Consider the following 20,027-nt stretch of genomic DNA (forward strand, 5'->3'; position numbering starts at 1 on the left):
TGGGCGCGAGGAGTGTACGGAGTGAGAGTAGTGTGTGAAAAGGAAGTAGTGTGCAAAGTGAGCAGTGTGTCGAATAAGCAATGTGTGTAGTGTGTGGAATAAACAGTGAGCGAAACGAGTGGCTACGTGCTCAATAAGAGTACACCAAATAGCTATAATTATATAAAACGAAAAAGATTATAAAACAACGAAATAAGAAACAGCTTTGTTTCTAACTCACTCCCTTCACTATTGCTTCTTTCATGTAAGAAACACACAACTGTGTTGCAGGAGGAGGAGCAGCCCCCCGCGGCCCCCGGCGCCCCCGGCGGCCCGGGGCTGCCCCCCGGCGCCCCCGCGGCCCCCGCCGGCCCGGGGCTGTCCCCGCGCGTACAGCAGCAGATCAAAGACACGCTGCAGCGGGGGCTCTGCACCATGAGCGGCGACCGCCCCAAGGAAGGTACGCACTAGTGGTGTGCCCTATATTCGCACCATAGATAGATGGATGGATGGATAAATAGATATATAGATGGATGGATGGATCGTAGATAGATAGATGGATGGATGGATAAATAGATATATAGATGGATGGATGAATAAATAGATGGATGGGTGGATGGATAAATTGATAGATAGATGGATGTATAAATAGATACAATCAAAACAATACAATGACTCTTTATTGTACACCTGAAATAATAAGTAGAAATAAAGTAGATATGGTTGTAGTAAATAGATAAATAGATGGATGGATAGATAGATAGATAGATGGATGGATAGATAGATAGAACGTTTATTTGATACTGCAAACACACATAATCAAAATTATAAAGTAAATATAAAAATGAGTCCAAATAAAATAGTAAATATTATATTGTTAGTGTGCGCTGCAGTAGTTGTATAGAGGTAGGGCCAGGCGAGGGCGAGGGCGAGGGCGAGGGCGAGGGCCAGGCGCAGCCAACACCTCATTGGAGCTAAAGCAGCCAAATGCTGATATTGTCTGCCACCACGACCTCAGGGAATGAGAATACAATATATAGAATATTACTTACTGTTTTAAATAATTGTACTGCTCAAATGGATCTGCAAATATTTCTGGCATCCAAAATTAAACAGCCACGATAATAAAAGGGGCAACCTCAGAATGAGAGATAATAAGCTATAGGCACTTGTCCCACCGCCGGCGATGAGCGAGAAGCGAGCAGAGCGAGTAACTAGAAACGAGTGGGCGAGCAGTGTAAAGCGAGTGTTCGAGCACGACGGGCGATTACTCGCTCCACTCGCTCGAGCCGGGCGGCCGCCAAGCTAACAGCGCTGAGCGAGTATCGCTGAGCTAGTTTTATAGCTCTTGTCGCTGCGACAAAAGATGTAAGAGCGAGTTCTCGCCGACAGTGTGAACAGCCAGCGATCAACTATTAATATATGTGTCTCTTTTACTCACACAGGATCTTATATCTTTTGTTCGTTTCTTGAGCGAGAAAATAGTCGATAGCCAATCGTTTTCTCGCTGGCGGTGAGACAACTGCCATAAATTCGAATAAACCTTTATCTCGGTATTATAAAAATTGTTTCAAAAGTCTCGTAAAATCTCGTGTGTGCGAACCGAATGAATGAATGAATGATTTATTTGTTTAACATAGGTAAGTTACAGTTTGATTAATTCGAGTTAACACTTGACATATGGGCGTACCTTAAGTCAATTTTCAACTTTGACGTCATACAAATAAAGCCATTTTTAGTATACCGCTACCCACGTTTACAGATTATGTAAAAACTATTTTATTTGTATGACGTCAAAGTTGAAAATTGACTGAAGGCACGCCCATCTGTCAAGTGTTAACTTCATGTAATTGTACTGTACAAAGGTTTTTTTTTAATTTAAGGGATTCTCTATGTTTTGCCGTTAGGCGTACAAATATTTGTTTATTTATACTAATAATATAAACTTATAAACATACTTATACTTAAATACAATTGTTATCTCCAAGAATTCAAATTTAATGTTAAGAAATTATTAAACCTATTAATCCGAAATCCAATTTAGTTCAAAATAGTAGCAAAACAATATACATCATCAATAAAAATTCAAAATCCAATTATTGATAATTTTAAATATTTTAGAATAAAATAATTAATCAAAAAAAAAAAGAAACACTTTCGCATTTGTAGATAAACTCATAAAAATAAACCTATCGGAAATATTATTGGTTGTGTATTCACAGTTACAGGGCACATGTCCACCGATAGCTTCGAGATGTCTAGCATCGAGAAAGCGCTGCCGCAGATACCAGAGCTCATGCAGGTAAAGCCCGTCACCACCGGCGATGCGCGAGGTATGGTCGGCCAAGAAATTCATTCACCACCCTAAGGTTTAATGTCGTTTGTAGCGCTTAAAACGTCAAAGCCTATTTTCAGTGCCAAATCAATATGACAATCAGCTATATTGTTTTATTTCTGAAGTAGGAACTGTCATTAAAATTGGTAAAGAACTTCCTTGGTCGACTATACTGAGCGATACGAGGATATATATCCATTGATATATATCCTCAAACCCTTGTGATTGTGGCGTTCTAAGGGGGGGGGGGTTGTTCAGCAGTAGACGTCTTCCGGCGGATGATATCATTCCCCCTCTATTTTCTGCAGGGATCTTGGCGGGACGAGGACAGCGTGGAGTATTTGGAGGGAGTCCATCTTATAATGAATCCTGAGGGCGCGAGCTTGCTGCCGCTAGCCATCGAGTGAGTTTGTGAAATACTAGACCTTATCCTTGTGTGTTCATGCAGTTCCTCCGTCTCCGCAATCTAAAAATACATACAATGCTACGCTACCAGATGTTATATGTCATCTGGTAGCATAGTGAACGGTTGTGTTGCTCTGAACATGAGCTCTGGTTGAGTTCGAAACGGGTCAGTGTAGTGCGATCAGGGCCGGATTTAGGGGAGGGCGAACGGGGCAACAGCCCGGAGCCTCCTCAAAAGAGGGGCCCCCACAATAGAGATCGGAAAAAAAATGGAAAATAGTTTGGGCTCCACACCTCTAAATCCGGCCCTGAGTGTGGTGGTGATAGATGGGTTTGTGTGTGCTCTGTGTACTACAGTGTGGAGGTGGAGGAACTGCATGCATTAACAGTCATTTCTTGCATAAACGTAGCTATCATAAGGTCGCGGGCGGGCGAGTACAGTTCATTGATATGGACCTCCAAAGTAACGCCTGAACTCAATATGGTTTATGTGACTGATACATAATGAGGGGCATTAAAACACGAGTGCGGTTTTATAAAACGAGCGATAGCGAGTTTTATAATGAGATGTCACGTGCGTTTTAATACCTAATTATGTACAGTCGCATACATAATTTTATCTATATGCATATCATAAGTTTTCTACAATATGCATTTTCAAGTTAGTTGTATATTGTATTGCGGCGGCATGTTTTCTGTCACGGTTGTTGTGGCGACCCGAATTTCAGGTGGCTTCTCGCACAACGAGTTCCTTGCGGCGCATTCTTCTTGGCAATGATGGTCTTTCCGAAAGCGCTGGTAGTTTAAAACATGACGTGTAAAAGTGCCCATTGCGGCCTATTTACTGAATAAATGATTTGAACTTGAATTTTGAATTTGAACGTTTCCAGATCACTGCTGTCGTTGTTATTACTTATTTTTCCACTCCACCTAATAGGTCCCGGGTTCGAATCCCGGCCGGGGCAGATATTTGTATGAATAATACGAATGTTTGTTCTCGGGTCTTGGAGGTTTAATATGTATTTAAGTATGTATTTATCTATATAAGTATGTTTATCCGTTGCCTAGTGTCCATAGTACAAGCTTTGCTTAGTTTGGGACTAGGTCAATTGGTGTCAAGTGTCCCATGATATTTATTTATTTATTTATTTTAATATCTATTTTCGCAGCAAAATATTTTCTGTAAATTCTATCTATATATATATTAGAAAAATATGGCTCTGTCCATTGGAGGACAATTTTGTCAGTGTCTAGTAGGTTTTGCCGTTGTACAGTAAAAAAATTCTAGAAAACGAAATATGAGAGGTAATCATCCTGTAAATTCTAATATTAATTCGAATTCGAAACAAATGACTGACAGTGACAGTTATAAGTTTTTTTTTTAATTCATAAACAATGTAGACTTGACTTGAGTCGAGTTTGATTCTCAAATCGATTGTAATATTCGAGATTTTAAAATCGTATGGAACAATAAGTAATTTATAATCCCTGTTGGTTGGTTTCCAGCGGGCGGGTGCTCCACGACCGGCACTTCACGTGGCGCGACGGCGCGTGCGCGGTGACGCTGGTGACGGCGCGCGTGGCCGGCGCCCTCGCCACGCCGCGCCAGCCCTACGCGGCGCGCGGCTCCTGGCTGCAGGTACCATAGGGGCCTCCAGCCACCAGGGGGGCCCTGGCCCTGGGGCACACAACTTAGGGCCCTTTTGCAAATTAAAGCGAGGGCCACTACGAAACTCGAAGTCCGTATCGCACCGTCCCTTACACTCGCGTATTAAATGACATAAGCGACAGCGGGACGGCAACATACGAAGTTCGAGTTTAGCACTTCGTGGTATAAGGCCAGATCCTTTGAATGGACGGCACGCAATATGCATTTTATGTTTTATTTTAGCGGGGCTCCGTCGAATTTGTAGGTTTTTACTGAATTACGCCTGCAGTGGACTTAATGCACCTAGAGTTAATTCACCCAGGATTTATTCATGCGTAATTCAGTGAAAACCTACAAATTCGACAGAGTCCCGCTTTGCGGGGCTCCTATTTCTAGGCGGTTCGCCCTTCGGGCAGGAAAAGCTACCTAACTAATTATGGGTGGGTGAATTAACTCTAGGTGCATTTAAAGTCTACTTCACTTTAATATTCGGCAGCATAATTACGGCATTGTTTTTTTTTTTTATTCGACTGGATGGAAAACGAGCAAGTGGGTCTCCTGATGGTAAGAGATCACCACTGCCCATAAACATCTGCAACACCAGCGGTATTGCAGATGCGTTGCCAACCTAGACCCCTAAGATGGTATACCTCTAGTGCCAGTAATTTCACCGGCTGTCTTACTCTCCACGCCGAAACACAACAGTGCAAGCACTGCTGCTTCACGGCAGGATTAGCGAGCAAGATGGTGGTAGCAATCCGGGCGGACCTTGCACAAGGTCCTACCACCTGCAAATTTTTATCATCATCATCATGTCAGCCGAAAGACGTCCACTGCTGGACATAGGCCTCCCCCAAGGCTCTCCACTCAGACCGGTCTTGTGCTTTCCGCATCCACCGCGATCCCGCGATCTTAACCAAGTCGTCGCTCCATCTTGTTGGAGGCCTACCGACCGTTAATTTTTGTATTGTAGTAAAATGACACGATCACATGGAATTAATTTTAAGTGCACCATGGCCTATAGACATTTTAGATTTGTATATAACTCATTATTTAAGTGAGCCACCGGCAAGAAAAAGTGCCCGTGGTCCACCCAGGTAAACTAAGCAGGTGGACCACGACCGACGAGGGAGTAACTATAGAGCTATATTTCCAAAAATTTAATTGAAATACACATACATACATATAATCACGCCTCTTTCCCGTAGGGGTAGGCAGAGACCACTTATTTCCACTTGCTACGATCCTTACATACTTGTTTCGCTTCGTCCACTTTCATTATTCTTTTCCTCATGGGCTATCGTTTTTTGTCTCACTAGATGGCGCACTGTTGCGTGAGGTTTTTAAGTATGGTTTTGAAAGTCTGTTATTACGGGCGTGGAAACAAAGTTTAGATTAAAATCATATTTAATACACCTTAAAACCGTACCATATAAATATCGAGCATGCCACAGTGTTGCATAGTCCCCGTTTTGTTCGGAAAAAAGGGAGGACAAAGGTTTCCGAAAGACAAAACTGTCTCAAAACACAGACATTCATTGCCCCGGAACGCATATTTGCCATAATTAATTACAGATATTGCAAAATATTCACAAAATTATTCTAATTCTAAATAAACCCGCGTAGCTCACCCAAAAACTATGAGATTTGACATTTCGGAGACCTCACGCTACACTAGCGCCTCTAGCGGCGAATTCATTCGCGATAGCCCTCATTGAAATAATATTATATTATGGCGTCCTACGGACATTTAAGACATTCAAAAAACTGTTTACGGCTTGTGCTAGTGCTGCACTCTGGCGGCAGAAAATCGCAGTAATATACCATTCGCATTGTCCTCAGATATTGATACCAAAGGAGCTCGCCGGCCGGATGTCGGCGGACGTGGCGGCGCTCGGGCGCCTCACGGCGGACTCGGAGTCCGAGGGCGAGGGCGGGGCGGGGGGGGGGGGGCGAGGGCGCCGGGCCGCCGCCGCCGCTGCCGCTCGCGCTGGCCTGGCCCGCACATAAGCTCAAGATATCTGTCGTGTACGACCACCATTTATGATAGATGGGTCGATCAACTTTTTATTGTACCTCGTTGCCATGGTTACGCCCCGTGCACAACCCTTTAAAACCACGGTTTCTATGTTTTAGGGTTCCGTAGCCCCGTATAGTTTCGCCATGTCTGTCTGTCTGTCTGTCCGCGGCTTTTTTTCAGGGACTATCAATTCTAGAAAGTTGTAATTTTGCAGGGATATATATGTAAACTATGCCGACAAAATAATACATTTTTTTTAGGGTACTTCCAATAGACGTAAAGCGGGAGTGTTTTTTTCATTTAACCCTACGGTGTGGGGTATCGTTGGATAGGTCTTTAAAAACTATTAGGGGTTTGCTAGAAGATTTTTCGATTCAGTGTTATGTTTGCAAAATATTTAACTTTAATGTGCAAATTTTCATTCAAATCGAGCGTCTTATGTTCACATGTCATCTTAATGTTCATATTAAAGTACAGTGCATCTTAATGTTTACATTAAAGTATCGGTAATAATTATTATTATAAATAAAACTTTAGTTTTTTATTATCTGTTTTCTTTAAGCTTTGGTAGGTACTTCAAACTAGTTATCAGTAACACTAACTTAAAAATACAGGCCATATCTGAACATATTATAGAAAACTTATGATATGCATGTAGATAAAGTTATGTATGCGGCTATACATAACTAGGCATTAAAACACTCGTGTGATCTTATTATGAAACTCGCCTTGGGCTCGTTTATAAAACCACACTCGTACTTTAATGCCTCTCATTATGCACCAGCCACATAAATAACTATTATTCACAAACATGCCATGACAATTCTACAAACAAACGATTCAAATTGTTACATATTTAAATTAAGTTGTCACGGCACAGCCGCGAAAAGGCGCCGACTCAGCATGTGCTGCGACATTGCTGTCACAGCGCTGATATTCTGCCGGAACCAGTAGGAGTTGACGCACTCAGTCACATACAATTTTTACTCAAAGTTACTATAATGTATAATTTAAGGTTCAACAAACAAACATAACAGATATTCTTTGAATATAGGTACCTAATACAAGCAAAAACAAAGAGTATGAAATATCGTACCTGTCTTTCTGAGAAGTATGCAGTTACGGGTAAGCGCAATGGAAACAACCGACTTAATTGGAAGCTCGTTTATTACTGTACGTAAACCAAATGACAATCGCATGTGTGCGTGAAGACTTTGAAATAGAGGTGGGTAAATCCGGATCTGAAGATTCAAAAGAGTCAGATCCTCAAGCGGATCCGAATCCCTTAATGACTCCTTTCAAATCTTATTGACTCCGGAGTTACTAACTCCGACTGGATCGAGCGGCTCGCCTCGCTGGTGATCGCCGTCACGCTCACTCACACTGACTCGCTCCGTCCGTCTGCTTTCGCTCTCGCTCGGCTCGGATCGGATCGGCAGGGCTACTACGAAACTCGTAGTTCGTATCGTACTGACCCTCTCGCTCTCGTATTAAATAGTATAAGTGTCAGAGGGACCGCACGACACGAACTTCGATTTTGGAGTTTCGTAGTAGCCCTGCGGATCGGATCTTGGACTTGGATCTTATTATCTATGTTTGGTTGGTCGGTTCGGTTAGGTACTCGGACTTGGACTAACGAACGAATCTTTCTCTCTCACGAATCTGTACTTCAGTTCGGTCACCGCAGTACCGTACCGACACCGACCGACCGAACCGAGCCGGGGCGGATCGGCCATAGATAAATTAATAATCGCTCGAAAGAACGGAGTCAATAAAGGAGTCGGATTCAATAAGCGGATTCGGTACCGACACCGGAGCTGGATCTAGTGAGTCAGATCACTTCGCGGAGTTGAGATTACCCATGTCTACTTTGAAAGCCATACTTAAAAACCTCACGCAACAGTGCGCCATCTAGTGAGACAAAAAACGATAGCCCTCATTGACCACAATTTTTTTTTTTTTTATAGCACATCTTCAACCGGCTGTAATGTTAAAAGGTAGAAGCTACTAAAGATCTCTTCCTACTACACCGTATGCCATGGTCACACCATGGTCGTAATAGGAATGTGTCAGGCAAAAATATATTTATTTGTATTGAAAAGTATTAGACTATGCCCACTATAGATTTCAGTCAAAATATCTTTATGAAATTTTAACAAGCACTTATGATATGAATGTTTTTTTTATAAAAGAGGGGGGAAACGATGCGTGTCACCTGATGGGAAGCAATCGCCGCCGCCATGGACAAAAAGACTCTAAAAACACAAAAAGACTCTAAAAAACCAATCATAATTTGATTGCTTAGTAGCGACATCTCTTGTCTGGGTGAGCGGTTGGTTCCGAAAGAGTGTGACGTCTGTCGACGCCACATAGATGTCGCTAGTGCTGCTGCTTAAGTAGCAAAGTAGAAATAAGCAACCTGAGATATGTATGCATAGGAAAAATTCGTGTCTAGATTCCTGTCCAGCAGTGGTGTAGGGGTTATAGCACGAAGCACGGAATGCTGAGGACCTGGGTTCGATTCCCAGTGCTGGTCTCTTTTTCTGTGCATCCATCTCTGTTTGTATTTTCCAGTGGTTTCGTCCTGACTCCAACAAATGCTCGGCTATCGTGTGTGTTAGCGTGATAAGTCCCGTTGGTGGTATTTTGACTATGAGTGAAAATCACGAAAGTTTAAAACGTTATATAAATCACTGTGTCAAACATAAGTATGCGGTTTGCCCTTCGGGCATAAGAAGCCAGCTAATACCCGTAGCTTACTGCAGCATTAGGGTGGTATGGTTAAGTCCCAACCTACCCCCAGGCGTAGTGCCAGGGTTATGGTGGCTCTGGAGGGAGCGCCGCTCTCTTTGGACAAGTTTAGGATGGGTGACCGCTTTTAGTAAATGTGAGAACAATGTTTTATCACCGTATTTTGCCGGATAAGTTCGTATTTATCTTTCATTCTGGGGGCTACTACGAAAATTGTATCGTACCGTCGCTCTCACTATGTCTCTGTGCACGTCATCAGCGCCACCTAGCGTCCGCAACTTTTTTGGCTCTGACGCTCTGACGTTTTGAAATTCAAACCTATAACGTGTTAATTTATAATACAAAATTACTGTGATACCGTGATTTGGGTGGACAAAAGGTTGTGAATTCATTTTTGGTCATTAAAATTAAATGAGGTAAGTAAAATTTATTCAAAAAGTGTGTTTTATTTTCGTTATGTCAGGGTTTGTTTATTTCATGTTTAGTTGTACTTTTACTGTAAAACGAAAAGATAAAGCTATCTTATTGGTTTCTTTGAATAATAGTAAAATTATATAAATTGTTCTTATATCATACATACATACATATAATCACGCCTCTTTCCCGTAGGGGTAGGCAGAGACCACTTTTTTCCACTTGCTACGATCCTTACATACTTGTTTCGCTTCGTCCACTTTCATTATTCCCTTCATACATGCTCTTCGGTTTTAGGGTACTCTTGACCTGGCCTTTTTTCAAGACGTCCCTGATTTGGTCTCGAAACGTCCGCCTAGGTCTACCCCTTCCAACACTTTCATTCACACTCGCCTCATACACTTTTTTCGTCAATCGTTCTTCATTCATTCTCTCGACATGGCCAAACCATCTCAGCATACCTTTCTCAATTTTGTTCTTATATCGCTAGTAATAAATTAAATATCGTTTTCAGATCAAAATGAGTATCACTTTGAAGACCGGTTTTGTCCCGCTCACGCCTGTAGTATTTTATAGGGATGACACGACATGAGTAAAAAAAAAAATCACCCCCACTTTCCGTCTATGGGAGGTACACAATTTTTTTTTTATATTTTTATTGTACCTCTTTGTCGGCATAGTTTACATACATATTCGTGCAAATTTACAGCTTTCTAGCATTGATACTCCTTGAGCAAAGCCGCGGACGGACAGACAGACAGACAGATAGACAGACATGGCGAAACTATAAACAATTTATTCCTTGAAAACAACAATGACAATAGCTACAAAGGCATTATTACACCAGATTTTTTGTCATAATTTATTTACAATGAAGTTCCTTGAATAATAATAAATAAGGGAAATTATTAATTGCAAATCAAATAATTGCCTATTAATTTATTCTCATCATTTATATACTTTTGTACATCAATTAGTTTATTTCAATACAAATAAACAAAATGTTTAGCAAAACTAGCACTGCACATAATTCGAAAATATACATCAATCTACAATATACAAAAATACTACAATCACATCAAAAATACTGACTGCAATAGTTATTTGTGCAACAAGAGAGCAAAGTTGTTTTTTGTTGCGAGTGTTGATTTTGAATCCCGAGTAAGCGAAGGATTCTATAATTGAATCACGAGCGTTAGCGAGTGATTCTAGGTTAGAATCCTGAGATCAGCAAGGGATTGAAATACACGAGATGCAAAAAAACTTTGGTCTCGTGTGACACATACAATTTTTCACCTCAGCAGCGAGAACATAATTTAAATGTAACATAAGAATAAAACCACATATACTACCTGTTTACAAAACAAACACATTTTTTAAAATAGAATCCGATTATTATCAAATATAATAATTACATTTAAAACCATAAAAAGAGTCCAGTAGCTACAATACAAATCGCATACTCATAACATGCAATCTTAACTTCTTGTACTAATGTCACACTTATTTTTTAATACTGCAAAAAGCCTCATCTCGGGGTTATTGAAAAGGTTGAACAATTAAACCTTTAAATATGATTTTTATTAAGATTTCTATTACATAAACATAAATAGATTTGTTAAAAAATCATTCAATTTAACAAATAATAATTATACTGTAGAGGCAGTATACGGAATTCTTTTATAAAAAAAAAACAAGAGAAGCGGCTTTCGTGCAACGAGGTTGCATACTTTATTAAAAGATCGGGAAAATTTACATTTTGGAAATATTTCGATATATTTTTAATACCAAACATTTAATTTAAGTTTGTAATCGACAAATTTGATCCTATCTCTTGCTTTTTTCGAGTTGAAGTGAAATGACAGATCAAAGTAAATATTTGAATATTTGGAATTCAGTGAGTAGACCCAACACTGTACTCAGCATTTAAAAAAAATAATTAAAAAGTTACTTTGTCTCACGGAGTGAGCAAAATGCGATTTTGCTCACTGATTTCTCATAGCAAAACCTGCCTGTTTGAGGTGCTGAGGTGAAAAGAAAATTAATTAGATCGTGCGCAGATGATACTCATTCTCATAGCAAAATAACTTTTATTGTCAATTTGGCACCGGAAAATTAGGTACGACGACGAGCGGAGCGAGGAGCGTTAGGTAAAATTGCGACAACAACGCGCGAGCCGAGTGAGCGAAGCGCCAGAACCAAATTAGGTTATTAAGGAAATAATTTGGCCTCTACTATTGCTGGTTATGTAATTTTGTTGATGTAAAAAGTATATAAATGCTGAAAATAAATTGATAGGTATACATTTATGTTGTAATTAATAAATACTAATAAGATGATATGTCAAATAAAATGCTGTTTCATTTATGTAAGCTGCTGTGCGTTATATTTATTTATTTATTTATTTATTTATTAACTTTGGCACACAAACAAATTGTAAACATGCGGTACAGTAATGAAAATAATTAAGGCAAGAGATCATTTACAATTCAAACTATGTGTACACATCATGAAAAGAGTGATACAATTAAGACTTAAAGAAAAGAAAAGTATCAATATTTATATAAATACAAGAGAACTATACATGCATTTAGTTAACAAACATAATTTTATTATATTTTACTTAGAATCTCACACAACTGAACTGAGGACAATCCTTAATTTGCTGACAAAAACATTAAGTCTTGAACCAAATATGTCTAGGTCTTCATGAGCACCGGCTAAGTCGTTGTACTCCCTACACATTCTAACTATTGGATTATAAAAGGATATATGAAAATAAAAGCTAGATTTAAATAAAAAAGAGTTATCAGGTATGATGTGCGTTATTCATTATTACCTGTGCAATAATAATAAAAAAATGCTTTACTTTAAAATAAATAGCGGTACGCCACGAATGTAAGGTGCGATTTATTGCGTAATATTTTGAGTGGAGTATTTTGCTGTGCAATCAGTAATTTTGATGTGAATTCGGATTTTATTATGGATAAAACAGGACTTATTTTGATGAGCGTTTAAATACTACCCAATAAAAAATATAACATAATTACAAAATACGTATACCTCCATGTGGCAATAGTTATTTGTGTCACAAGGGAGCAAAATGGTGTATTTACGGCGAGGGCGTAAATTGAATCCAAAATGTAGCGAAGGATTCTACAATAGAATCCTGGGCGTAGCGAGGGATTCTAAAGTGGAATCCTAAGCGTAATGAGGGATTCAAGTGTTAGCGCCCAAGATGAAAATAATTTTGCTCTCGAGTGGCTTATACAACTTTTCACACCGAGCATTAATAAACTAGAAAAAAATAATTCTAAATATTATTAAAGAACAACCAGCATAGAAAATGGCGTGGCTTTACAATTATCAACTTCAAAAAATGGTATTTGCAATAAAACACTTAGAAAAGCCTTGAACAGAAAAGTTGCACTTTGCTCCCTCTCGCCAGGGAGGAAAAGTTACTTTTCTGAAGGCGAGGTGTGAAAAGGTTTTTATTATGGTTTATCTCCGCTTCTCGCGGCTAACTGGCAGAATGGTTGTGTAGATTTCAATCATTGCTCCAAAAGCACAAAGACACAACACCTGGGGAGATTTTATGGAAATACTCGAACGTCGATGTAGCAATAGAAAGTTCAATTAATATCGCAGCGTTAACGTTTGTTAGTTAAACATCTGGTTACATTGTGTACAGTTGAGTTGCTCTGAAGATGAGCTCTGGTTGAGTTCGAAACGCTTTAGTGTAGTGTGGTGGTGGTGATGGATCGGTTTGTGTGACTTAGGTGTGTTCTTACAGTGTGGAGATGGAGGAATTGCATGAACACGCATATCTTGCATAAAGGTCGCGGGTGAGCAAAGTTACTGTTTTAGTTCAATGTGTGAGTTCGTCTATGCACAGCCAAATGATGTCGTTGCGTAAACTGCGATTTACAAACGTCACAAGAAAAAGGTTTCTCGCCTGTGTGAATTCGTTTATGCTTCGCCAAATTACTTCTTTGAGAAAACCGCGACTTACAAACGTCACAAGAAAAAGGTTTCTCGCCTGTGTGAATTCGTCTATGCTTAGCCAAATGGCTCCTTTGCGAAAACCGCACCTTACAAATGTCACAAGAAAAAGGTTTCTCGCCTGTGTGAATTCGTTTATGCGTCGCCAAAGTACATCTATGAGAAAACCGCCTCATACAAATGTCACAAGAAAAAGGTTTCTCGCCTGTGTGAATTCTTTTGTGCACAGTCAAATTAGACATGTACCTAAACTGCGACTTACAGAAGACACAAGAAAAAGGTTTCTCGCCTGTGTGAATTAGTCTATGCTTCGCCAAGTAACTTCTTTTTGTAAACCGTGACTCACAAACGTCACAAGAAAAAGGTTTCTCGCCTGTGTGAATTCGTCTATGCGTCGCCAAGTGACTTCTTTTTGTAAACCGTGACTCACAAACGTCACAAGAAAAAGGTTTCTCGCCCGTGTGAGTTCGTCTATGCTCATGCAAAGAGCTCCTATACGAAAACTGCAACTTACAAACGTCACAAGAAAAAGGTTTCTCGCCTGTGTGAGTTCGTTTATGCGTCGCCAAATTACTTCTTTGAGAAAACCGCGACTTACAAACGTCACAAGAAAAAGGTTTCTCGCCCGTGTGAGTTCGTCTATGCTCAGCCAAATAGCTCCTTTGCGAAAACTGCAACTTACAAACGTCACAAGAAAAAGGTTTCTCGCCTGTGTGAGTTCGTTTATGCTTCGCCAAATTACTTCTTTGAGAAAATCGCGACTTACAAACGTCACAAGAAAAAGGTTTCTCGCCTGTGTGAATTCGTTTATGCGTCACCAAATTACCTCTTTGAGAAAACCGCGACTTACAAACGTCACAAGAAAAAGGTTTCTCGCCTGTGTGAATTCGTCTATGCGTCGCCAAGTAACTTCTTTTTGTAAACCGTGACTTACAAAAGTCACAAGAAAAAGGTTTCTCGCCCGTGTGAGTTCGTTTATGCGTCGCCAAATTACTTCTTTGAGAAAACCGCGACTTACAAACGTTACAAGAAAAAGGTTTCTCGCCTGTGTGAATTCGTTTATGCGCATTTTTTGGCTTCTTACTGACACTGTGTATGTGCACTTTTGTAACATGTTTTACCAAGTCTTGTTTTCTAGTAAACATATTAGAACATATATCACACCTGTGGAGACTTGGTTTCTCACCTGTGTGAGAAGGTAAAACAGATTGATTTCTACTTTGTGATCTGGAAAAAATGTGATCATAAGATGTTTCTTCTGTGTAAGCAATTCTAGCATTAATGGTCGAATGTTGTAACATTAGGTCACAACCCGTTTTCACATGTGTAGCTAAATGCCTTACTAAATGCCTCTTTTTCTGATATTGTTTGCCACAATTGTCACATTTAAAATACATTTTAGCAGTTTTATCACAGGCCTCTTCATAAAAATTAGGTCCTTCTACTGAATGTGTACAACTGTGATGTCTTAGACTTGATTTATGATCAACAATCACAAGACAAGTTTTGCATGTGGGCAAGTCTTCCATAAGGATGCTCTCGAGCCTCACAGAGCAGCTCCTAAGCTGGAACTGTTGGTCGTGGCTCATGTTGCAGCGAGATCCCTCCTCGGGGAGGGTGTGGGTGCACTCGGGCACGGTTCCGGCTCCGCTCGCTGGCTGCAGCTTGCATGGGTCCTCCTCAGTCCAGTTCCATGCACCTGCAAGAGAATATTTCGGAGACTAATTGATGGGTGAAACAAACTGTCATGTACATTATAATTAAGTGGGTAGAACTCTCTTGCTTTTCATAATAAAAAGTGATTAATGTAGGGTAGACACACATTTCCAAGTATGCATGCAAGCACAGCTCCCTAGCTGAATAAAGTGTAATTCAAGTACTGTAAGTGTTTTACTGGACATATTACAAACAAAGACAAAAAAGCCTAAAGTTCACAAGGAGAAATTAACTGTATATTATCATAACCTGCTTAACACTCAGAAATAGATATGGTGAAACTTACCTGGTTGGTGGCACGCAAATGGGATTGGCAAGTTGCAGGGACGTCTCTGGCCCTGCTCTCTGCTGCGCCGCAGGGCACTGGCACTGGGGTCAGCTTGCATGCTGCTGCAAGGCTTGCCTCTGTGCAGGTCTCCTACTGGAAGTCGCTCCAGTCTGACAAAACAGCTCCTGAGCCCGTGCTGCTGCTCGGGGCTCCTGTTGCAGCCAGGGCCATCCCCGGGGCAGGCGTGGGTGCAGTCGGCGCTGACGCCGCCTTTTGTCTTCGGCCGGAATGGACTCTTCTCCAGAGCATCTGCCAAAAGATAATTCATACACAACTTTAATCCTAATATCCGGGTTAGGGCGGGTATAGGGCTACGGTATAGATGTCGCTAGGTTCACTGCTTAAGTGGCTAAATAAGAAACAAACAAGCTGATATATGTGGTGCATAGGGGAAATTTGTGTCTGTACCGTTGACCAGCAGTGGTGTAGCGGTAGCACACGGTATGGAATACCTGGGTTCGATTCCCAGTGCTGGTCTTATTTTTCTGGTTTTTCTGTGCATCTATATTTCACTTTGTATTTTCAATTTAGGTTTTATGGGATGACCGTAAAAGTAAAAATTTGGAATTGAAATAAAAAATACAAAAAGATTCCAAAAAACCAATCTTAATGATACTGCTGTAAAATTCAAAGTGGTAGCATAATGGTCTTTGAGATCCATTAGATAATAAATATCTTTCCATGTAAAATTGAATACTATCTTTTTGTATTTTTTTTAATCAGCAGATTTGCTCTTATTACAACAGATTAGACTAGAATCCACTTCTTTTAACCACTCACGCATATGCACCTGCACCTGTTCATTGCCATCACGCTTTTACTTCTCAAGTTAGCTTGAGCCTTAGCCTCCGAGTCAGCAGCCTCAGTTTGCCTGAAACTGGGGCTGCTTGACCCAAGACAGCTCAAATGAGTATGTGGCTACAGATCACTGTTTATCAGAAATAATATTAAAGAACATTGTTTTACAAAGATCCACGCCTTGACAGGTGATTCGTTTTCATTAAACTGAGCAGCCACAAGCTTACTTTGCATTGAAAAAGCGACGTCCTGCTGCTGCACCGTTTCAGGTCCAATGACTACTTCGTCCTTGACCTCGTGTCCGGCGTACAAGCCTTCTGCCACGGCCGCCTCGCTCACGCGCGCACTCGCCCCCTCGGGCTCCTCCTTCACCGCCACAGGCTCGCACTCCGCAGTCACGCTGTATGTCCACCGCACCGACTGTTCCGCGTCGGAAGACTCCATGATCACGACACGGAAATAGCGAAGCGGTTCTAGCTAAACCACTAGCGCATCGTAGTGGTTATATTCTCTTTGGATTTCGCATTTCATCAATAAAAATAGAAACTATATACCTATACAAGTAATGTATTGTGACTACATTACTTGTATTTTTGTGACTACATTACATTACTTGTATTGTGACTGGTGACTATATTGTATTCCAATCCAATTTATGACAAACTAGCGTAAACAAAGATGCCGCCATTAACTCGACCATAGACATTTAGTGATGTGAAGAAGACCCATCGTATTTTTGCCTATTTTGTTATTTAGTAAATAATATTTACAATACCCGATTTAATAATTCCAAAGACTGTTTATTCAATTATGTAACTATTTTTTAAATTTAAAGGAAAGTAAATAAAAATCGCTTATGCACCGCGCAATTCGATTTTTAAAATGTCAAATTTTTCACTATCTATGCTAGTCTATGCCAGCCAATGAAATATAAACCAGCCAGCACAAGCAAAGAGTATATAATCACTACGTTTTAAGCACAAGTTCAAGTTGTATCTTGAGAGTGGGTAGAGTGTCGATCGCGATCGGTTGTGTTTAAATTTCCAATTAGCGAAAAAAAAAGATATTTTGTTTTTTATGGTATAAGTAATACTAATAAGTTGCTATTCCTTTGTCGTTATATGGTGGTGGTGTTATAGGTAAGTTTTTTCCTGGTTTTGGTTTGGATTTAATCCGTAGAATAGTTTCAATTTTATTCTGTTTGTGTTTGGGGGGTAGTCCATGCCAGCTTCCTTATGGAAGAAATGGATGGCTTGGACGACCCTGGAGGAGGGAATTTTTCCTCAATTGTTAGTAATGTTGATTTAGCTCAACATGAGCAATTTGAAAGAGAACAAGCGAAACTGATTTCCCTTTCAATGAAGGAATTTGAGGGGAAAAAATGCGCGAGGAAGCATCGCAATAAAAAAAATAAAAGAAATTCTAATAAAAGTGATGGTGAGCGATGCCGTTCAAGGTCCGCTTCATCTTCTGGGGACTCAATGCAAAGCCCGGTCAGTGATAGCCAAAAGGATACACCGCTCCCCTTAGGCCAAAATATCGTCAGTCAGACTCCGCTATCGTTCTCTCCTCCAGAACATTTAGTTACACATCCACCTACCCAGAATGAAACTCAAAACTCCTGCCTCCCTTTACACCGATAGGGCGAGAAAATATTCTGAACGTGATCAGGGGCCCTTTATTGTACACGTCCAGAGGATAGAAGTTTCTCCAGATTCAGGAACCATTTTGCATCCGGTAGCGTTTGGTCTTTTCTTACAAAACGAAAAGGGAATTTCCTAATATAATTGACGGCACTGTTAAAAGGATTGGGCGCAACAGAGTTTCTATTAATTTCCACTCTGCTATCGACGCGAACTTATTTCTAGACTCGCCAACATTAGTCCATCATAAATACAAGGCATCTATTCCTCGTTCAATGTTACTAGGATGGGATTAGTGCGGGGTGTTCCGTCTGAATGGTCCCCGGAAGAGATATTAGAAAACATCCAGGTCCCCGAAATTCAGGAGGTGCCCGTCCTGTGAAGGCCCGCAGACTAAATTACAAAAAAAATAACCAGATGGCACGTACTGCTGGCTTCCCGCACAAACAGTAGTAATAACTTTCGATGGCCAAGTCCTACCGAAAAGAATTTTCATGTGTTTGAACTCTCTCCCAGTAGAGCAATACGAACTACCTACTATTCAATGCTTTCGTTGCTGCCGGTTCGGGCACACAAAAGAAAAATGCCGCTCGACCCCTCGCTGCTTCCGCTGTGGCAACTCTCACACAGGTGATTCCTGCAGGGCTGATGCAGAGGAAGGTTACTGCTGCAATTGCCCGAAGGATTGGGTTCTGGTCACTTTGCCAATAGTAAAAACTGCCCCGAATACAACCGTCAACTTTTAATAAAAAAGTCAATGACTAGCGAAATATTTCATATGTAGAAGCATCTAATCTTCATGCTAAGATCACCCGCAAATCCTATGCAAATGCAGCTTCATCCCTTCAGGAGCATCCATGTCGTATAAAAAAACAACCTTTCATACTCCTCGTCTCCTCCTCCACCTCGTAAAGATATGATAAAGAAGCTCAAAATCCATTATTAGAGACCCAGTTATTAACACAGGCCCTGTTTTCCCGGATAAACCATCTGAAAAATCTAACGAAATTTATCATTAACGAGTTGATCAAAATACTGTCTATTTTGTGAAGGTATTCTCCCTTCTAGCCCCTGGCAGATAGTTCTTTGTTATCCACGTTGCTCCACTTATTTCATCATTTCTGTTTTCTTCTAATAATGGATCAAGTAGTAATTCAGTGGAACTGCCGTAGTATAAATAATAAGAAGTCCGAATTCACTTTTCTGATTAATAAATATAATCCTTTTATTCTAGCCGTATCAGAGATATGGCTAAAACCTGATTCTAACTTCAAATTAAATAGTTTCATTACTCTGACGGACTGCAGGGCGGATGGTCGAGCTGGATGTGCCCTGTTCATCAGAGATCATTGCTCTTTCTCACCTATCCCGACTCCTCGACGCAACACCGGTTGGCATACAATCTGTGCTCGCGTTGGAGACATAACCTTTTTATCTTTATATTTGCCTACTCCCTCCTCCGAAATCCTCTCCGAATTAAAACAAACCCTGCCCCAACCAGTTATTATACTGGGTGACTGTAATGTTCACCATCGTGTTTGGGGTGCGATAAAAACGATTCTCTCGGTGAACAACTTTTGGAGATATTAGATTCAGTTAATTTATGCCTGTTAACACGGGATCCCCCACATTACGCACTCTACCAACCAAGCTATTAGTGCAGTAGATTTATCCTTCAGCTCCCCCTCACTGGCCTCTCAGAGCTCCTGGGAGGTTCTTGATAGCACCTTTGGAAGCGACCACTTTCCGATTCTTATCAGGCTTCCTTCCTCGTCTCCAAAGCGCCCACCTGTTGTTAAGCCTCTTTAGTATACAACATTAATGGAGGACACTGGGACTCTTACAAGCAGTGTCTCGAAACAGAATCTACTAATCTTCTTCAATTACCCCAAGCTCCATAGAAACCTGCTCGGCTGCCTTAGTACTTGCTGTTAAATCGGCAGCTGATAAAGTTTTTCCCCTCAAAAATTCAGCTTCAGGCAAGCTTC

The 20,027-nt window shown here is 40.6% G+C and overlaps 2 protein-coding genes across 2 annotated transcripts in view; one reads left to right on the forward strand and one right to left on the reverse strand.

Moving 5' to 3' along the window:
* Su(fu) (suppressor of fused domain protein) overlaps positions 1-10,649 on the forward strand; it is a 90,673-nt gene extending 80,024 nt beyond the window's left edge. Inside the window, 6 exon segments of the mRNA XM_074107841.1 lie at positions 271-439; positions 2,208-2,281; positions 2,623-2,717; positions 4,226-4,358; positions 6,210-6,299; positions 6,301-10,649. Of these exon segments, the coding sequence (XP_073963942.1) occupies positions 271-439; positions 2,208-2,281; positions 2,623-2,717; positions 4,226-4,358; positions 6,210-6,299; positions 6,301-6,414 (675 nt within the window). The 3' untranslated portion in view covers positions 6,415-10,649.
* Positions 10,650-12,188: 1,539 nt separating this feature from the next.
* Positions 12,189-16,840, reverse strand: LOC141443149 (uncharacterized). The gene is made up of 3 exons (XM_074108359.1): positions 16,624-16,840; positions 15,557-15,847; positions 12,189-15,253 (listed from the first exon to the last, which is right to left on the reverse strand). Exons 1-3 carry the CDS (start codon positions 16,838-16,840, stop codon positions 13,416-13,418), a joined length of 2,346 nt encoding a protein of 781 aa, XP_073964460.1. The 3' UTR covers positions 12,189-13,415.
* Positions 16,841-20,027: the final 3,187 nt, after the last annotated feature.

Source organism: Choristoneura fumiferana, chromosome 26, assembly GCF_025370935.1.
Source record: "Choristoneura fumiferana chromosome 26, NRCan_CFum_1, whole genome shotgun sequence".
Classification (NCBI taxonomy): Eukaryota; Metazoa; Arthropoda; class Insecta; order Lepidoptera; family Tortricidae; genus Choristoneura; species Choristoneura fumiferana.